Source organism: Lampetra fluviatilis, chromosome 4 (assembly GCF_964198595.1).
Source record: "Lampetra fluviatilis chromosome 4, kcLamFluv1.1, whole genome shotgun sequence".
NCBI classification, from domain to species: Eukaryota; Metazoa; Chordata; class Hyperoartia; order Petromyzontiformes; family Petromyzontidae; genus Lampetra; species Lampetra fluviatilis.
Genome location: NC_136278.1, coordinates 31091555 through 31110968, shown reverse-complemented (window position 1 = coordinate 31110968; position 19414 = coordinate 31091555). Strand labels below are relative to the sequence as shown.

The 19414-nt window shown below is 52.8% G+C and overlaps 1 protein-coding gene across 2 annotated transcripts in view; it reads left to right on the top strand.

Moving 5' to 3' along the window:
• The window catches only part of MIB1 (MIB E3 ubiquitin protein ligase 1), a 74491-nt gene that overhangs the window by 31636 nt on the left and 23441 nt on the right, over nucleotides 1-19414 (top strand). For both annotated transcript variants that reach the window (XM_078855996.1, XM_078855995.1), the window contains exons 11-12: nucleotides 152-349; nucleotides 5108-5259. In XM_078855996.1, coding sequence (XP_078712122.1) covers nucleotides 152-349; nucleotides 5108-5259 — 350 coding nt within the window. The remainder of the gene's footprint in view (nucleotides 1-151; nucleotides 350-5107; nucleotides 5260-19414) is intronic.

The window sequence follows — 19414 nt, the reverse complement described above, 5'->3', positions numbered from 1 at the left end:
GCCGGCGGCTTCAGACCTCTTTGAGATGGCGGAGTTCTTATTTTTTTTTTTTAACGCCACCGGCGCTTCACGTGCGCGCCGCCGGTTTACGTCACCTGACCGCGGATTGGCGCCTCTCTCGTCCGCGGCTCCCCTATCCTGGCGCGGGCAGGATAAAGACGGGGACCGCGCCGTCCACCACGCGGCCTTCGGGGACGAGGGCGCCGTCATGGAGGCGCTGCAGCGCGGCGGCGCCGACCTCAACGCTCGCAACAAGCGGCGTCAGACACCGCTGCACATCGCCGTCAACAAGGGCCACCTGCAGGTGGTGAAGACACTGCTCGACCTCGACAGCCACCCCAGCCTGCAGGTGAGGCCCCGCTGCTCACCCCCCCATATTCTTTACGGTGGCGAATATGTTGACTGCCTCGCCTGGTGTGCAGGAGGTCATGGGTTCGATCCAGACCCTGACGCCTGCTGTACATTTGGAGTTTGCGCATCTCTCCCTCTCTCCTCGTGTTCCCGTGGCTTTTTCTCCAGGTCCTCGGGTTTTACCCTCCACTTTTAGAAACGCGCGGTTTAGAGTATTCAGATGCTCTACATTTCCACGTGGTATGGCCACTTCGTTGAGCTGTGATTTGTGGCCAGGTCACTTCTGCAAAAGAGCTATATAGCTCAGTGGGCCTTACATGGTAAATTAAAGATAGTTTATCGTTAAAAATAGTTTATGGTTCTCATCCCCGCTGACTTGCCCGCTCGCCAATTTATCTGTTCTCCGACTCGTTCGCCCGCTCGCCCACTTCTCTGCCACTTCACCGAATCTCCCGTTTGTTCATCCTCTGCTTGTTTACCTGCTTTATTTACGTGCTGTGTCATCCGCTTACCCCCTTATTTGCCCACTTACTGGTTCATTCATTGCTTTCTCTTTTACCCGGTCACCCAGTTTATTCGCCTCCTCGCTGATTTGTCTTCCTGCTCATCGTTGGGCTTGTTCTCCTGCTGCCTCACTTGCTGCTCACTTGCCCACTCGCCCACTCGCTCATCCAATCACCCAGCGTGGCCATGCTTGTTTTGTACATGGCAGATTTCTTGTTTGCTACGACGCTCACCAGCGATCCAGCGCTTAGGAGGCGAGGGATCCTGGATCTCGCAGATTTGTGAAACTCCCCAACCGTTTGGGCTGCTAGGTGGCGGTAACAGTGATTGCGGTTTGTGAACCTGTCTGTGCGGACGTTTGTGTAATTATCTCTTAGTATTCTTGCGCTTTCGTTGGATACCTGGTTGCAATTCCACATCACAGAGGAAATCGCCAAACATCCATTCCACAGTAAGGTTTTCTCTGGATAAATAAATGCTTCTATACAGGTCCCACCAGCCACAGTAAAAACTCTAATACTAATGCTCACAATGCCCTTTAATTAACCAGGTAAGCCTCGCAGAGTCTCAACAATCGAAGCCCAACACTGACAACATCTGGCATTCCCAGGAAATCTCTCTAAGCACGAGCCAAGCAAAACCCTGCCTAGCTTCTGACGTGCCGAATCGCGTGGCCGTAAGCAAACTGTGACCTCTCCTGCGGGATGGCCGGTCGCGGTGGCGGCGGTGGCTCTGATGGAGTGTACGGCCGCTCGCTTTCACTTCCACTGTGGTGAGAAGCTAGCCACCTCGAGCCCATGCGGTTGTCCTGCGTGATTTGTGGTGCATGAGAGCGCTCGGGAGAAGAGTGGCGGTGTTCGTTTCGCGGGGGGCGATCCGTTAAATTGGCCGTGAGTGGCGTGAACAACAGCCGTTGGCTGGTGTCGTGGCCGTGAAGTCCCGATAGGTCGGAGCGTTTACTTTGACGTTCCCCAACGCAGAACGACGGATTCGCGGTGTCCATTTCGTCGCGGTTGGTGCAAGCAGATCTTGCATGCTGGAAATTCTGCAGTTGCGATAATTATCATCGCCCGACGCGGGTCGTCGTCGTCCGTCCGCCCGTTCGGGATTGATAGCAGAGGTGCAACGATTCACGGCCCTTGCACTACGATTCAGAAATTGACTGTTTTCTAATTGGTATGCTTCATGTAGCAACCTCTTAATCAGCTGCAGGGATCACGTAAACCCATTTCATACAACTAGGGATCGTAATAAATAATCTGATTCCTACAGGCCTGATTTTACACATGAGTTTAATAATCCACAATAATGCATGATTTGATGCGTCATTGTTACACTCTGAAACAATGACCGCTTTGCAGGAAGTTGACACGTTTCATCCTCGCCATGGGAATGTGGAATTCCACCACTGTTTCAGAGCCAGCGCTTGAGACAAAGTGCCCTTACTGCTGCTCGTCGGAGCGGGATTGGCTCAAACTCTGACGTGAACACTTTTTTCCCGCTAAATCTCACTGCGGGAGAATAAACGCCGCCGTCATCCCCCGCGGCTCCCGCTGCTGGCGATGTCGTGCCGCGTCTTGTCTCGACGCAGCCAACGGGGCAGGGACGAGGGGAGGGGGGGGATGTAGGGAATGGGGCCTTCTGGAGCGACCGGCTCAGCACGCCGGCTTTATTTTTCACGTCGAGCTCAACGGTCTGAACTGCGCCTTGATCAGGGGCAAATTGGAGCCAGGGGCCTGCGAATTTGGGCCATTCACAAACCCTCCAGGGCTGCTTGAGTGGCATTGCCCGCCCCCCCTCCCGCCAGCCACGAGGTTGAACCCCCCTCGCCCGCTCCCATCGCCCCGACAACCCTCGTTTGCAGCTGGAGCGCTGCACGGGGCTAGCCTGGCGTGCCGCCCTGCTGCTAAAGCAGGATTATGGATCGCACGCAATATGCTAAATATAACGCTTTCGCAATATGTGTTCATTTTGACGAATGGCGGCATCAGACGGGGGAAGAGGGATCTGTTTTTGCGGCAGATGAAAAAGCAGTAATCCATATCCCCGGCCTGATATTGTTTACGGACACGGCACTTCATCTCACGCTGCATCTGATGAATACCGAAGGCACGAATATGCTGCCGTGGGGAATGCAGATTGCGGCTAGTGCCTTTCAGCACAAACTAGGACATCATTTTCACGAGCGGGGCATCATTTTTAGTTGTCTGTTTATGATTTTTTCCCCCCCCTTCCCTTCGCGTTGGATTATCGCCGCTCTTATTTCACCATCGGCGTTTTAATAATAATAATAATAATTATTTTCAACCTCATGTCAGTCCACTGCTGGGCGAAGGGGCGGCCACCCTGCTCCCCATGTGTGTCGGTCGTGGGGGTTGTTTGACCATACTTCACCGTGCTGAGCAGTGCCGGTTGCCAGAGGCTGGGTTAGGCAAGCAATGCGCCACTATCGCTTTGGAGGAATTTAGACTATGAAATGAATATGCAATTCGATGAACACGAGCTCTTACCTTGTAGATATTGCCGTGGGCCTTGTGATCTTTCGTTTTTCGCTTCATTAAAGGGAGAAAAAATTACCTTAATCTCTAAGCGTGCACTCGCAGTGACTGCAGTTGGTAAAGGGGTTAACTGAGGCCCGGTTCACGTATCAATTGTCACCGATGTTAGCAGCGGCCAGGAGTCAAACCCGGGTCATCAGGTTCATAGCTCGACAGGCAAACCACTGTGGCACAGCTGTTGTTGCTTCGGGGCCCGTTTAATTCTGCATTCAAGTGAACGAAGTGCAATGGGCTGCATCGTTTTATTTTTTTTCTCTTCGTGTTGTTTCCAGTTGTATCATTTTCCCCGTTTACCGTAGTGGCCAATTTGAGATGACGTTAACGTCACGTGCACGAGATGTGACCATAATTCGGTTTAAAAAAAAATCTAGATTTTAGTTGTTTATTTTGGCATTCACAGCGAGGAAATGGTACAGGTGAAAACGACATCACACAGGACGACAGGAAGCGCTCAAAGAGACACAACCAAAGCACTTCACATGCGCGCCGTGGTCTTATTGGATCGGCCAACATCCGAAAATCGAGACAAACAACATTATCCAGGAGTCAGAGCTTCGAAGTCATTATCTAACGACGACAATCTTGCGCCTCGCTAAAAAACAAAAGGGGATCTGTTTGACCCGTGTCAGAAAAGCAACCCTAATTGAATCCCTGTAAAACCAAAAGCGGACGAATCTACCTACTCCCCTTTCAAAACGCAGACACGGCAGGGGAATCGGGGAGAGGAAGTAACCTGGCGATTTTACACCGGCACGTGATAGTCACCCGCGTGCCATCACATTTGAAGATTACGCGCTCACGTAACGTGGTATTTCCGACTTGTGGTGCACCCGTTGTCCAGACAACGATTCCACTTCCCACAGCAATCTGTCATGCGAGGAATATTTTGAGGTTTACCTCTTGGGCAGCCGATATCATCCGGTTGTGAATGTGTCTCCAGTACGGCATTTGCGGTCGTGGTGGTATAAATACGCCTTGGTGGTGTTATGCATGTTGGTGGTAGCGATCGGATTCAGGTTTTATTTCAGCTGATAAGGCCCATTGAACTAACCATCAATTTTCCAAAGACGATTCGATTGCCATGGCCATGGTGATGATGTTGGTGATCGTGTTGGTGGTGGCCATGGTAGTGACTGTTCTGCTGATCTGGTGGCATTGGTTACATTGGTGGTGGGGTATGGTGATTGTGGGGTCCATCTTGCCGATGATAATTGTGGTGACATCCTTTTCAGTAGTACCCATGTTGACGTTGCTGTGACTGCTTTGATAGTGAGCTTGTTGCTGATGGTAGCAATGGTGTTGCCTTTGGTGGTGGATTCCATTCCATAATAGCAATTATGGTGGTGGTAGTAGTGGTGTTGACAATGCCTGTGTTGGCATTGGCAGCGTTTGTGATAGTCTTGGTGGTGGTAGCGGTAGCAATGGTGGTGTGGTGCTCATTAGTGGTGCTAATTAATTGTTCCATTTGTGGTGGTTCAGGTTGTGGTGCTGGTGGCAGAGGTGTTCTTTTTGTCATCGTGGTGGTGGCAATGAGGCCGTTTTGTGGTGTTGGCAGCGGTGCCATTTGTGGTTGTCGTGGTAGTGCCGTTTCTGTTGATGGTGTCCATCGTGGTGGTTGCAGTCATCGTGGTGGCGGTGGTTGCGTCTGTTGTGGTGGCGGTGCTGATGGGAGCTCGCGCCTTCCGTCCGTGCAGGACTCTGAGGGCGACACTCCGCTGCACGACGCCATCAGCAAGAAGCGGGACGACATGCTGTCCGTCCTCATCGACGCCGGAGCGGACGTGTCGCTCACCAACAACAACGGCTTCAACGCGCTGCACCACGCCTCGCTGCGCGGGAACCCCAGGTCGGTTGCACACACGAACGCCGCTACCACCGTCAAGTGGGCCGTTGGGATTTGTTTTTGGTCTTTTTTTTTTTATGTCTTTTCTCAATATTATTCCAGTCTTCTTCTTCACGATCAATGGGCAGATAGCTCGTCGGTGTCCACTGCACATTTAATCATTTGTTTCCACTTTGCTTTTCCGGCCACCAAGCACAGCATCGTTGACGGGTCGCAGGTGTTTCTAAGAGTTGTCGGTAACCTCGGGAGTCCCAATGTCTTCTGAGGGACCACAGCCACGTAAACGAGGAAGCAGTCCTTCCAGTCCAGCGTGGGTTCTCTAGGTGTTCTGCTGCCTTGTCACAATCGTGAAGCTCATCTGAGATTCATGACCGAGTTGCTGATTGTTCTCCGTCGGTAACCCCCGCCGCTTTCAGTCTCTCTCGTTTGTTCGTTTATTTGTAAATAAAAATTCGTCGACCCCCAACTTCCCCCCCACCAACGAAATTCTCCTTACCCGCGTGCTCCAAGCCATAAAGTCGACAGTTAATGAATGATTATTGGTATTAGAAAATTCCTTTAAATGACCTTTGATCCACGCATTAAGGGGGAAGCACTCCCCCCCCCGCCCACTTGCCCTGCCACACAGAGAGAGCAATTTTTGTCGCATGACAGTCGAGCCGATATTTCTTCCAACAACGATGGGCACTGCACCGTCTCCTGCTCGAGCGGGGACACACACTTTGGCTTGACTTTCCGCATTATTGAACTAAGCACAGCTCGTAAAAATACATACGCATCAAGGTCCCACATCCGGCCCTTTGGCACTATATCACACGCCTCGGAGACAGAGTGCCTCTGTAGTAGAATCGCTTATTAGACACTAGTTCTTTATTATGCGCCGCGTGAGACGCAAGGACGATTGGCCGCCCGCTTGGATCCTCACTGGAATTTTCCCCCTTTTCACGTTGCAAAGTTCACTTCTCCGCGTGTGACATCCGTAGACCTTCCTCCACCTTCACGTGACAGTCGGTCTGATTCCCAAGAATTCTAGTGATTTGTTTTGCTCAAGTGTGCCGCATATAAAAAAAAAATCTCCACCAATTAAATATTCTGCCGCTATCGTGAGTTACGGTTCCATCGTTCTCCCGAAAGGGCTACCATTAGTTGAGACGCGGCGTGTGTGCGAGATGGCAAGTCCAGGGTGTGTGCCTTGCTTAGTGTGGCATGCACATCCTGTGGACGTCTCTCTCAGAGAGACGAGCACGGAGCATATCCATAAAGCGAAACGATTGGAAGCTGTGCAGCCGTTTCAATAATGCGTCGCCGCTTCTTGGATCGTCACGCGCGCGGGGCACTTGCGCCGCTCAAGTGACAGTGCTTCAAAAGCGGCCGACTGCAGTGGTCCTTGCTCGGCGGGTCCCGCGACTTTTGCCCGTGGTTTTTTTTGGTCTGTCGTTTTGGTCTGTCGCTAACTAATAACCGTGCATGTGTATGGAACACGTAGTCGTCGTCGTCGTCATCATCATCGTTATTATTATTCGCCATTTTACATGAACTGCTGGGTGAAAGCCCTCTCAAACTCTCGCCTTTGTTCACGGTCTTGCAATTCAATGATTTGTCTAACACCCGCACATCGTGAGCTAAGTCCATCGCTCCACCCCCCGTGGTGAACTGCCTGACGGCAGTGCCCTCTTGGGCGCATCTTCTTCTTTGGCTGCCACTCTGTTGTTAGTCTCGACCACCGGCCATCGTTCCTCCGAGCGACGAGGTGCCCAAACCCATTTACTTTTCTAAAGAGCCGTCATGACGTCTCTTATCTCGTGCTACGCAATCGTATAAGTGTATTGATTCAACCGCCCCACCAGCGATTTGATTAATTATCGTTTTTCAGGGTCACGATCCAATTCAAGAATCGGTTCTCTTTGTAACCTTGATGGTGAATGTAGCGGCCACTCGTGGGCTGCATTGGTGCTGTGAGCCCATTACATTCAACATGTGTGAATCCTTCTTAACCGCGTGATTCATGTGCGAATCTCAGGATTAAGAGCCGTATTAATTGATTAATGACTCCATTCGTCCATCCCCACTGTCATATGTTTGACTTTATTCTCAATTACTCTTCGTACATCGTCAAACACGAACACGCTTCTGTACGTGCAGTACATGCATTACACATACGTCCGTTTTAATTGCGTACAGAGCTTCATTTGTAACTTAACATTTCCCGGATGCTTTTCGACTGGAGTCGGCACATGACCAATATCCACATCCATAGCCAGATGTATACTCGATGTGGTGTGCCGGGTTGCGGACAGATTGAACCGGGCAGACCTGACTGAAATGAAGCCCTACTTCTGTCACATGCATTAAAGCCGGCACATTTCTCTCTTAAATAAAATAAAACACACTCAAAAAACCGTCACGTGTTAAAAAGTGCTTTCTAATTTTTCGACTTAACAAAGCAAATATTTTGACTTTCCCCGATTCAAATTCTCAGTGGGGAGGCGCCCTTCTTTTACGAGATGCTGGGTGAATTACCGATATCACCGTGCCTGCGCTGCCGCTGCCGCCACCCTTAGTATGCAACTTGCAATCGCTGCCGGAGTACCCGGTCTGCAGCCTCATTATCATTACGTGCAATGCTCTCCGCGCCACCAACGAGTGATCTGCATAGTTTATTATGGGTCGCCCGGTGCACGCGGTGGCGGCGGTGGTGGCGTCTCCAAGCTTGGTTCCTCCGCTTTAATCAGCCTCGTTAAAAAGCGCTTATGCTGCTGCGGTGTCCGTTCCACTACCCCCCTCCCCACCCACTCCGCACCCCGCGCGCCACTCCCCCCGCCGTCCTGGCACGGGGTGGATGGTGGGGAGTTGGGTGTGGGTGGTGGAGCGAGGCTCACAACAACGAGCTTGGCTAAGAGGCAGCAAGTTTGCAGCGTGGCGGGGAGTGTGAAGTGGTGTATCTGCCAGTCATCTCAGTTCAGTCGATTCCAAACACCTGGGTCTATAACCGTGGACCTCCTTTGCCCGGGAGCCTTCTACACTTATTCACACGGTCTCAAAGTGAACCGAGCTCGTGACAAATGCTGCGGTGATGTCACCGCCACTGAATTGCCGTGGTGGGTCGTCGTCCGTCACTTTTACGCGAGTCCACCGCAGTAAAGACATTGGGTCGGCGATATAAATGGCGGCACAGTGCTTGAAGTTTATTTGCGGCAGGTTTAATGTTGAGCCGTCTTGCTCCAGCCTCCTCCCTCTCTTCCTTCCCATCTCACTCTACTTCCTGAGTCGGACTCTCCGCTCAAACAGCCAAGGCCTCTTGGCAAAACTTCAGTCAACCTACAAAGCTATGAAAGGTCACTCCTTCACCTCTGCTATCTCTAATTCCGAGAATTTCCTCCCACTCGTCTGCCGACTCTGCACTGCTGACTCGTCCCTCCTTTGGCTTGAAGATCTTCCATTTCTCCCCTATCTTTGGCGAGCGACTTCTCCAATGACACCCCCCCTACCCTTCGTTCCCCCACGTTTCCACTGCCACATCCTCCCCACTCACCCCCCCACGGCCGTCCTTCCGATCACCGCTCCTTTCCCCAAACGCGTATCTCCCGCTGTGTGCGTCGTTTAGAAATTACGTCCCATTTAGCAGCAGCGGCGGCTGCAGTCTGGTAATCCAAAGTGTGTTGAATAACAGAGCCCGGGCTGAGCGGTGCGCAATCACTTTTCAGAGGCAGCCTGAGGCCAGGTTTAGAATCAATCAGCTCCCATGGTGGACCACACTTGCGGGAATCGCCTTCAATGCATTGTCAAGGTCCCCGCATTCTGTTCGTACGTTAAATGCTAAATTCTGGCCGGGGGTTATTATTTCCATGGTTAGTTTTGTGTTGGTTATTTTTTTTATCCTATCCACCCCCCAACCCCCGAGCCCAGAAAAGTGTGCGCGATCCTTTCCTGTATTTGCGCTACCGTTTGCGGATTGTGCACTGTGTGAATATTGATCAGCGGACCCGGCGTGATGGATCGTCCCAAGCTGAGATTCAGCAGATTTCTTTTTCGAGACGCAAGTTTGTTAATCTCACGCAAACACGAGCGCGCAGCGTGTGCAGTCGGCCGCCGCTGCCGCCACGCGCACCGCGTGGACGCACGGCGCAGGGGCATCGTGCGCGAGGCACGGAGCGGACACCGGCGGCGGACCAGTCAGTCCGCCAAGGTCACAAACAGTTTTTCCCACGAGCTCTTCCCTAAGTTGCCTGCATCGTTGTCAGTTCCGCCCGAAAACACCGCGACTTTCAGAGGACACAAATGCCATTGTGGAATGCTCTGTTTATTGTAATTTCTCGTATTAATTTACATTATTGCTTTTAGTTCATTTTCTACTAGCACGGTAAAAAAAAAGGGGGACTTTTGTTAGATGCAAGTGTCGGTCGCCAATTATTGTTTTGCACGTGTAACCTAGCGGTTTTTGGCGTCTTAACTTCCGTCAAACTCCTGTCGCCGCCGTCGCGGCACCGTGAACGAGGCGGGTAGCAGCTGTAAGGCAGAGGGGGGAGAGAGCCTCGTCTTCACAGCCTTGCTCGCTCCACGCTGGAGGAGAGGCACGATGATGGGGGCACGTTGGATGCCGTCGCTTGGCGCTCGAAATCGCAGGTGTCCTTTGGGACTCGGCTCCGTGGATTCTCCTGTCGCTGGAATATTCTCTGTCTTGCTCGGGGCCACGGGAAGAAGCGGATCAGGGGGGAGGGGAGCACATGGTTGTCCTCATTGGGCACAGCAGCAGCCATGCCAACTGTGCCTTCTGTCGGAACGTGGGTCAAAAAGAAAGCAAGTTACGCGAAGCGCACACCTGATTTTAAATGGAGGCGTATTTAAAGAAATTGCACAAAGGGACTTGTCGGTCCTGTGCGTGACAACGCTGCAACGGGTGCCGATGGTATCATCTGCTGATGGAGGCAAGGGGAAGCCACCCGAAAGTTCCTTCCAGTATGTGGCATTGTAGGGAGCTTGAGCTATGGGCTGCCCTTGGGCAAAGCACTGAATCGATGAAGGAACAGAAGAAGAAGAAGACATTAATATTATTAGTTTTTCGCCGAAACACATTCCAGTTGTGCTATTAGTGTTACGTCATGAAATGGAGACATGTTGATTTGTATCTCTTGCTGCGAGCGGCGTCGCGTCACCTTGTGTCGGCATGGCCGCGGAGGTCGACGCCGTAAATCTCCCGAAGTCACTTCCATCACTTCCATCGCCATTGGTCATGATCTAGCCACTGCTGGATGGAGGCCTCTCCAAGTCCTTGCCGTTGAACTCGGCTTGGTGTTGGCCTCCTTTAGCCACACCATATTTCACATGTGTAATATAGCCCTGCAAACATGTAGAGAAAAAAATCGTAAATATTATCAGAGCCGTAATAAGCTATTTTAATAGTAGAATTTGTTTCATGCACTCTTTGATTACCGGTTGAGAAACCATCCACTAGCTACATCTTAGAAATCCGGTTTATTTACAGGCGTCTGATCCCCACATTCAAATCCACAATTCCACCAACCCACTTGCTGTACTGCCATCGCCGCTTAGCCACTCCACCACAGAGTTTGGCCATTTCATAAGCGTTCACGATCCACCCACTCTTGCCTCCAAAGCAATGGATCACATCCGTGCGTCGCCGCCACGGCCCGTCAAGGGAACGTGCACTTGCTGCCACTGGCTCAGGGTCGCCAGTGGAGAGAAATGGGCGCCGTGTGTACATGTGGCCCCTCTCCTCTGAATATTCGCCGGCACCGCGACCGTCCGTAACGATTTCCGTGGCGATCCCTTCCGCCGTGGCGCGTAGCTGGCTGCGAGGTGGCCGCGTCATCAAGGTCTCTCTCCGCCGCCGATACAGTTCGGTTTTCTCTTACTGTCGACGCCGATACCACCCACCATACCCAGCCCGGTTGCGATCACGGTGTAGGGTGTGGCCTCTGCAGCTGGTTGAAGGGGACCAAATCCCATCTGCAAACGATTTGGTTCCGTTTTACCAGCTGCAGCGGCACCGGCTGCTTTAGATGAAGACGGCCGCCGCCCCTCGCGGGAGACGCTCCCCTGTCCGGGCCCATCCGTCCGTACATCTGCCGGCCGTCCTTCTGTCGCGTCCATTTGTCCGTCAGTCTATCCATCCCTCCGCCCGCCCTTCCCGGGCCAATTAAAACGCCGCTGTAGGTGTGCCGAGTCCCGCACCGAGCCCGCGGGGCGGCTTGTTACGTAACCCTAGCATTTCTTGGGATTTGCGTTTTAGGTTTTTTTTCTCAGCACCAGCTGTTGTGTTTTGAAAACATTGGTTGTAGAGGCAGCATTGACGGCGGCGGCGGCGAGAGCGATCACCCGATGAATCACGGGGCCCTGTCACTGAACCCTCAAGGACACCTGAGTGAGTCTGATGGAAGCTTTTCCAATTCCTGGATACGGTTGATTTGTTTTCCTCCTCCTAACACACTTTAGGACATGGGGAGAAAAGCACTTTAGAAAATAAGGCCTCCTGGTCCATCCATATGTAACCCAGCTGGAAATCCCTTAAATATGCGTACGGGGTTTTCCAATACCGTGAAAGGACCTATGGAGTGGATGCTGCGGTGTGTGTAAGGTGTGAGAGGTTGACCCTCGGAGTCCCAATTCACACACACGCACACTCTCCTGCGAGCTCTCGAGGAGCCGGCCCCGCTATCGCATCACTCGAGACGTGTTCCCACGCACGAATCGTCTCGTGCTCCCCCATCCCCAACGGATGGAGTATAATGTGGCAACCTCCACTCGACAATGGAAAGGGACACGGGCCTTTCCGCCCCAGAGGCATGGGTTGTTGCGAGTGGATCAGAATCAGAATATTTACCTATCATGGCGGAATCCCATGAGCTCTTTTTCACAGATGTCCAGTTGGGGTTGGTCAGGACGTTACGGCAACAAACAATACAAAGGAGTGCAAAGTATAGGAAAATATAACAAATCACTTTAAAAAATGCAAATAGAACTAAACAATTTTTTATCTTACCAGCTAAAGCCCACTGAGGTATTAGCTTATTTTTCTGAAGCGACCTGGCTATCACAAATAATCGCTCAACAAAGTGGCTTATCGGGTGTTATCGTAGTTCAATCGACTCGTCGTCGCACGCACGCCTGCCGTCTTGCTTTGAGGAGACGGCAGGAGTCGAGACGCGGGAACGGAGCGACCGCCAGTGCCCATGCCTGGCTCCCTGGCAGAGCGAGCGAACGAGCGAGCCCACGACCGGGCGCACGAGCGGAGGACACGTTCCCCCGGTCCCCGTTGCCCGGCTGTGTGTGCTTGACGGGCGTCGCAGCAACACGGCGATTGGCGGTGGCCTCCAGGGCCAGCCGCCTCGAGCTCCACTGTACCCGAGACATTTAGCCCAAAAGTTTACTGCGTTAAAATGAAGCTTAATTCTTGTTTATTATCCAACGATCGCTTCTAACAGTTGACAAATAACGTGCATCCCGATGTTAGCCGCGTGATATAAAAGTATAACAAGCGACTGTAACTTAATCGGGTTTGTGAAGGTAACTTTGGTTGCAATGCTGTACTATATTGCTTGAAGTGTATCGGACGGGAGTCCGATAAAAATATATATATATATCGCCTCGATTTCAAACGCTGCATTCTGTCTTCTTTGCCGAGTGCCAACGCAGCGTAATTGACCGTTGTTAATTCGGACGACGAATCATCGGAATCTGTTCCGGCCGCCCTGTCCTACGAGAGGGCGAGATCGGAACTAAACCGCAGTCTCAGCCAGAGACTTGCTGGTGCGTGCCGCGTTAATTAAAACCGTTAAATAAACAAGATATCGCCGTTATGGCGAGACGCTTTGGAAATTGCCTTAATTAATTGTGCGACGTGGCTTTTGAGTGGCCGCGTGTGCGCGGTTTCGGAGAACGGCAAAGCGCAGCGCAAAATTATGACGAAATGCTTTCACGGGGGGGCACACACATGCACGGGCACGCGTTTTATTTTTGTGCGTCCCTCAGGATTTACCGGAATGCGCCACCGAAACGAGGAACGCCGAACGCTGTCGCGCCGTTTTCCAACAAGCGCGAGCCGGCCTGTAAATTGACGGCGATAAATGGCCCACGGAAAATGGCTCGGCGGCGAAATTGAGCAACGGCGTTTGGCCGCGTTAACTAAACGACAAAAAAAAAGCAAAGCATGGAACGCGCGGCCCTCACCGTTTTCTATCGTGGGGTTGGCGTGCGCCGGTTTTTTTCCTCGACGTGTAAAGAGTATGTCAGCGTTGTTTAAAGGGGCCGCCACTCTGCGCGCAAGCGCGGCCCGCCGAGTTTTATACCGGAGGCGTGCGGTGACGAAACGCGCTGCAGAGGGGGAGACGGTGCTGCGCGGGAACGGCAATTACCGTAATTGGCTCCTGAGGGCTGGGGGCTGCTCTCTCGTGATTAGACGGCGGAGATCCTGGCACTTTTCCTCACGCTACTTTGTTAATCCCTTTCGTTTTTTTTTCTCTCTCGTTCCACCAAGCGAGAGCCGGCAGCGCTTGCTCATGTGCCAAAGCAATAAACGGTTTTGTGCCGCAATTTTCGAATGACCGTAATGTTTCAAACCGCGGAGTGATATTTGTGCGTGCCTTCGCGAATTTTTTTGAAAATGTATTTAAAGTGTGCACCCGTAACGTCACGAGAAAGAGATTAAGAGTTAATTCAATTACCCGTGGTGAGCGGCGAGCGCGCTATTTTGTCCTGATTCACTGGAAGTTGTCGCTGCGTATATTGGACAGCGTCGCCACGGTCTTCCCCGTCCCTGCAGTGGGCCACGAGTTGTACGTGGACATAGAGTCTGCACCACGGGTCTTCCCTCCCGAACATCTTTTAGATGAGAATGTGCTGCTGATTCCCACCCAGAACCCATACTTCTTTACATTCCACGATCCCAGCTCGCGCACGTGGCTTTATAAAGAAGTACGTGCTCTGGCTGGGATTTATTCTCCGTAACTTTGACACTTCCTAAATTCCGACGGTTCATAAATCTCCCCGCCCCCAGCCAAAGTCGGACAGATGCCATGAATAAAATTTGTGAATAGAGAGTAACCGTACCTACCTGCACGTTGAGTCACAGGCCGCTCCACCTTCTCCTTTCGTGGTGACGGCGACGGCAGGAAGTGAATCTTTTCTTTCATTCCCATTCGGTGCTCCTTAATCACTTCGGGAAAAGCACAGTCTGTTCGGCGGGCAAAATTATAATCCCTTATACAGTCTTCGTTCGTGCCTTCGGGTTCGCGGGCCTTCTGCGCGCAGGAGAGGCCGGGTTTGGTGCATCGGTTGCTCCTCGGGGTGGCCGTGCCCGCGAGCGTGCGGCGGAAGCATTTGAGAATTCTCACTCCGTCCCGGCCATCGCTCGCTCGCTCGCTGTGTCGCACCGCTCCGTCCGCGTAATCGATGACCCGCCCCTCGTGACGCGCCTCGTCGTTTGCGCACACGCACGCGACCTTGCGCCGCCGGTCCTCCGTCCATCCGTGCGTCCCCATTCCCCCCCCACCGCCTCCCTCCTTCCCTCGAGGCTGCAAAATGCGCGTGCGCTAGTGGTACACGAGTGCGCGCACACACGTGGGCACACACGTGACACATATATTCTTTGGTGCACTTACCACACACAGGCTCACGTGAACATTAACACGTGCACGCAGGCGCACACACCATATCAATGTATTTATGGGTACATGGCACACGTGAACACGAACATGTGCACACGCCACATATGCACATGGGCATATGCATATGCATCATACACACATTCATTGGTATACACACCATACAGGCTCGCATCAGCATTAACACATGGGCATACAAAGACAAAGATCCCCCCTAAAGGCACAACATCCTGTTGGGGCAAGTGCTGTTAGCGAGTACCTATGAAGGCCGGCACGGCACACGAGGGGGTGGGTGGCCAGCACCACGTCCGGCCGCCTTTGTCTCCTTAGTGGCGAAGTTTACACACCGCACCAGGTACTCATTTGAGGCTGAGTCGACCTAGGGGAAGTCCAGAACCGTTTCAGATAATCGTCACCGGTGTTGGCCATGAGTGGTAATCGGGTCGCCGGGTTCGTACTGCAGCGCGCTAACTGCTACACTCCTGCTCTCTACAAAGACACGGACACGGACACGTGCACACGGACACGCGCACACACATTGATGGACACGCACACAGGCACACACGTACCACAGAGCTTCAGTTGAAGCCACAAGGGTGCCTTGCCGACGTGCACACGAATCACATTTGCAATAGCGCTCTTCTCCTCTGCGTTTTTTTGTTTCTTACGCGACACGTCCTTTAAAAAGCGGCCACGGCGTGGAAGCTGCGTTAGCGAGTCGCCCCGCCGCTGGGGCGACCGCTTCGCTCCCCGGGGGCCTCCCCTCGGGCGCCATGCAAACATGCCCTCGGGGCACCTGCCCACCTCGGCCTTGCACACGGCGAATCGGTGCGACAGCTCGCGTGCGTGGCCAGGGGTGCGCGGTGTGTCGAGCCACGTGTGTGTGTGTGTGAACGAGTGGAAGGAGTTTGTGGTGGGGGAGGAGGGAGGGGGGTTGGTGGTGGGGGAGGGCGGTTTTTGGGAAAGAAACGCCATTGAGCGAGTCCGTCACGTCCGTTGGTGATTTTCTGCTGCGCGTCCTCCGTTTTAAATGCGCGCGTGTACCTGCGAGATTACGATCCCCGCCGCATGCATTATGAGCGCTTCTTGGAAGATGTAATGGGGGGGGAGATCCCTCTGGAAAAATAAAGGCATGCTGTCGTGCAGCAATTACTGCTCCCGCCGTTCCTCCGGCGGTGATGTCGAAGGCTCCGTGCACCTGTCCTGAACTTGCACGGCACTCTTGATTCACACGTGCATAGCGGCCGTGTCTGTGTGCGTGCGTGCAAGCGTACTCGGTCACACGTACGCGATCCCAGGTCGACGAGCCATGTGTTCCGAAGGGTTTTGGCGCATGGGAGATAAACGGCGAGCTCCTTGTTCAGTTCCACGCAAGGCACCTGACATAGGGGGAGTTGCGGTACGAACCCGGGGGACTTGAGTTTGATTCCCAGCTGATGTCCAGCGGGAGAGTGCTATCTGAACTAAGCCTCGGCTTCCCCTAGGTCAACTCAACCTTAAACGAGCACCTGGTGCGGTGTGTTAAATGTCAATACTGGGGGGGGGGGGGGGGGAATAAAGGCGGCCGAGTGTTTTGCTGGCCACTCACCACCCCTTCGTGCGCCGCGCCGGCATTAATAGGTGAGCTTGCATACAAATGTGCCTCAGTTATTGACTTGAAACGGTATAGTCTTGAGCAGTGCTGCCCTTGTTTGGCACAGGAATGACTCGCCGTGGCAAAGCGAGCAAGGGAGGTGAATGTGAAAGTTGCCGCACACCCCCGTACGTCTTTAATGTGGGCACGTGGCACAGCGGCCGGCCTGCTCGTTAGGGTCATGCTGCAGTGTCTTCACTATTCTCGCAGCAGGGCAAGCACTTCAAAAATGTCGTTGCACATTTCTGGGTGGAGTTGAGCTCTGAGCTGCCAAATGCTTGCCATGTGGCACTTGGGTGGCAAGTGAGCTGGTCACTCGGCTTTTCAGGCACCCCTATGTACGAATGCTCGGACAGTCTTGTGTGAATTAATGCACGTGGTTAGGCATCCCATGTATAAACATCTATATGGATACCGTTTGAGAGCCTGGATGTACATTTAACCACCCTGTCTGTGGCTGGAATTAGAAGCAGTGGAGAAGAAATAATGCTTTTCCTTTCCTTAAGAAGGCTAGTTGGGTTGGGACGTCCTTCAGAAAAGAAAAAAAAACCCACCGTTCTGTTTCATTTATTTTTAAATTTATAAATTGGCGCGTGCGAGCGTGAGCGCGGATATTGTAAACGTGCGCATATACTGCAGCGTGTAATTTCAGAAAGTGCATTTAAATTACCGGTACAGTTCATCGGTTTTAATTACGAGTCTGAGTACGTTTTACGTCGCCACTGCCACCACCGCGGCCGCTTTGCAGCTTTAATGTGCTGAGACAGCAACTAGGCAAAGCTAAGCCAGTCAATCACGGAGCCGCTCAATCATAAAACAGCCGAATTTTGCTCCCTTACGTTTCGCCGCGATGCGAGGAGGCCGCCGCCTCCGCTCCTCGCTTGCTCGTGACCGTTGCCGTGGCTGTCGCTTCTGTCGTTCTCTGGTGCCGCATCAGCGACCGATCCGCTCTGGGGCCGGCCGGTAGCGAGAAGAGGGGGGGGGGGGCGGTGCAACAAAAAATATAAAATTGCGGGGTTTTACATTTCTTTCATTCGACGATAAACAAACGAATGCTGCACGACGTCGCGTCGATCGAACCATCGTCCACCCAAATTGTACTCCGTGTTAAAATATCAAATCGGCAGTGCCGCAGAGGGTTCAAGGATTGTCAAGAATGTTTTTAAACAAATCCATTATTGTGAAACGTACAAACGCGCACACGCAGAGACGGACACGCGCGGCACATTACACCGAGAACCGGAACGCTCTGCCCTACTTGCCAAGTGCACCGTATCATCTCGCGGCGTTAGCAGCAGCAGCACCCACCTGAATTGCGGCACTGCCACAGCCCCCAAGGAGCGCCGCTCACGAGTTGGCGGCGGCGGCGGCGTTTAAATGAAGGCCGAGCGCCGTTGCTCCCCGGTAAATCCCCATCAGGTAAAATCCCACCGCTTCTGTTGCCCTTGAACGATGAAATCTGCCGGAGAGGCAACGGGCTGGGCCATTTTAACCCTAAACCCCCCCCCACCCGCCCGCCCCCATCTCTTCCCCTCGCCCGTCCCCCGTCCCCCGTCGTCCCCCTCCCCACTTCGCCCCGCACAAGTAGCGGACGCACGCAAACGCACGGTCCCACCAACCTGACCGGCATGATTAAACCAGGCCTGCCTCTTTCACAGGTGGCGTTTTATGGCCGGCGTTAAATTGAGTGATGAGTGAGATGTCGATAAAAAGAGAGCCACTGAGTTTGGCACCCCGTCCTGCCGCTTTGTTTAGCGAGCGGTTCTTATTTTATTCGCGGGTTTTGTTTGTTCTCGCTCTGAATACAGTAGTCCAATTGTGATCAACTGTTTAAAATAATGTAATTTCGAACAAAGTCGTCTAAAGATTTGACCACCCAGCCCCCCACATTTCTCTAAGTCGATGATTTGCCATGATTTGTGGTCACCATTTGGTTCCAGAATCTATTATTTTTTTCGTCACGTTTCTTCCGTCTCGTTTGTATTGTTTCTCCCTGAATACTTCCTTACGTCCGCGCCGTTAACTCAAGTGTAACATTAGCATCTAAATTTGCATGACATATGCAGAATAGATTCTCGCACGCGCGATTTGATACCTCTGTCGTTTGCGTACCAATCTATTTCGATCTCCGAATCATCCCGTCGTTACCTCGCCCGCTAAAAAAATTGTCGCAAAGTAGAACAGCATGATAATGGGACTGCGGTTTAATCGGAGCTGGCTTATTTCATCCTCCCCAAGACCCCTTACGCGCACGCACGTGGTCCTTGATGCCACCTTGTCCTGCCACGGAGGTGCAGGGGGGGGGGGGTGGCGGGGGTTGGGGGGGGGTGGCAGCGTAACGCCCCGGGGCCCCCCACGATCGGCGGCGCCGCCGCCGCTGCGACACCACGGGGGGACGTGGTCAGCGCGGCGGCATCCGCATTGCGCCGCGGAGAGAGGGAGAGACCGACAGTCACGGCTGCTGAGCCCACTCGAGGGTTAATGCATCGGAGAAAGGGGAGTGGGAGAGATTGATGGATTGATGGCTGCTTTGGCTTAACCTAGCCGTCTCCCCAGCCCCCAGCCTCCGGTGATGCGCCGCTCGTTAGATGCCCGTATGGTTCCGCTGGGTTCCGGTGACCGGGCGTGAGCGAGGGGTCAGCACCCAGGGCAGCAGTAAAAAGAGCCGGAGCCGTGGGACCTGATGAGGCGTTGGGAGATTCAGAGAGCCTTTGGCCCATTAGCAGGATTACAGGACGAGAGAGGGAGAATGCGTAGGACCGTAATCCTTCAGTGGCATTGTCGTAGTGAAAACAAGCTAAATATAAAACAAATAAATCTGTTTTTAAGTAAGTTATTGTTTGCCCAGGAATAAATTACTGACGCTGTACACTTTTGGGAGCATTATGTTATTTTGGTAAAGTGC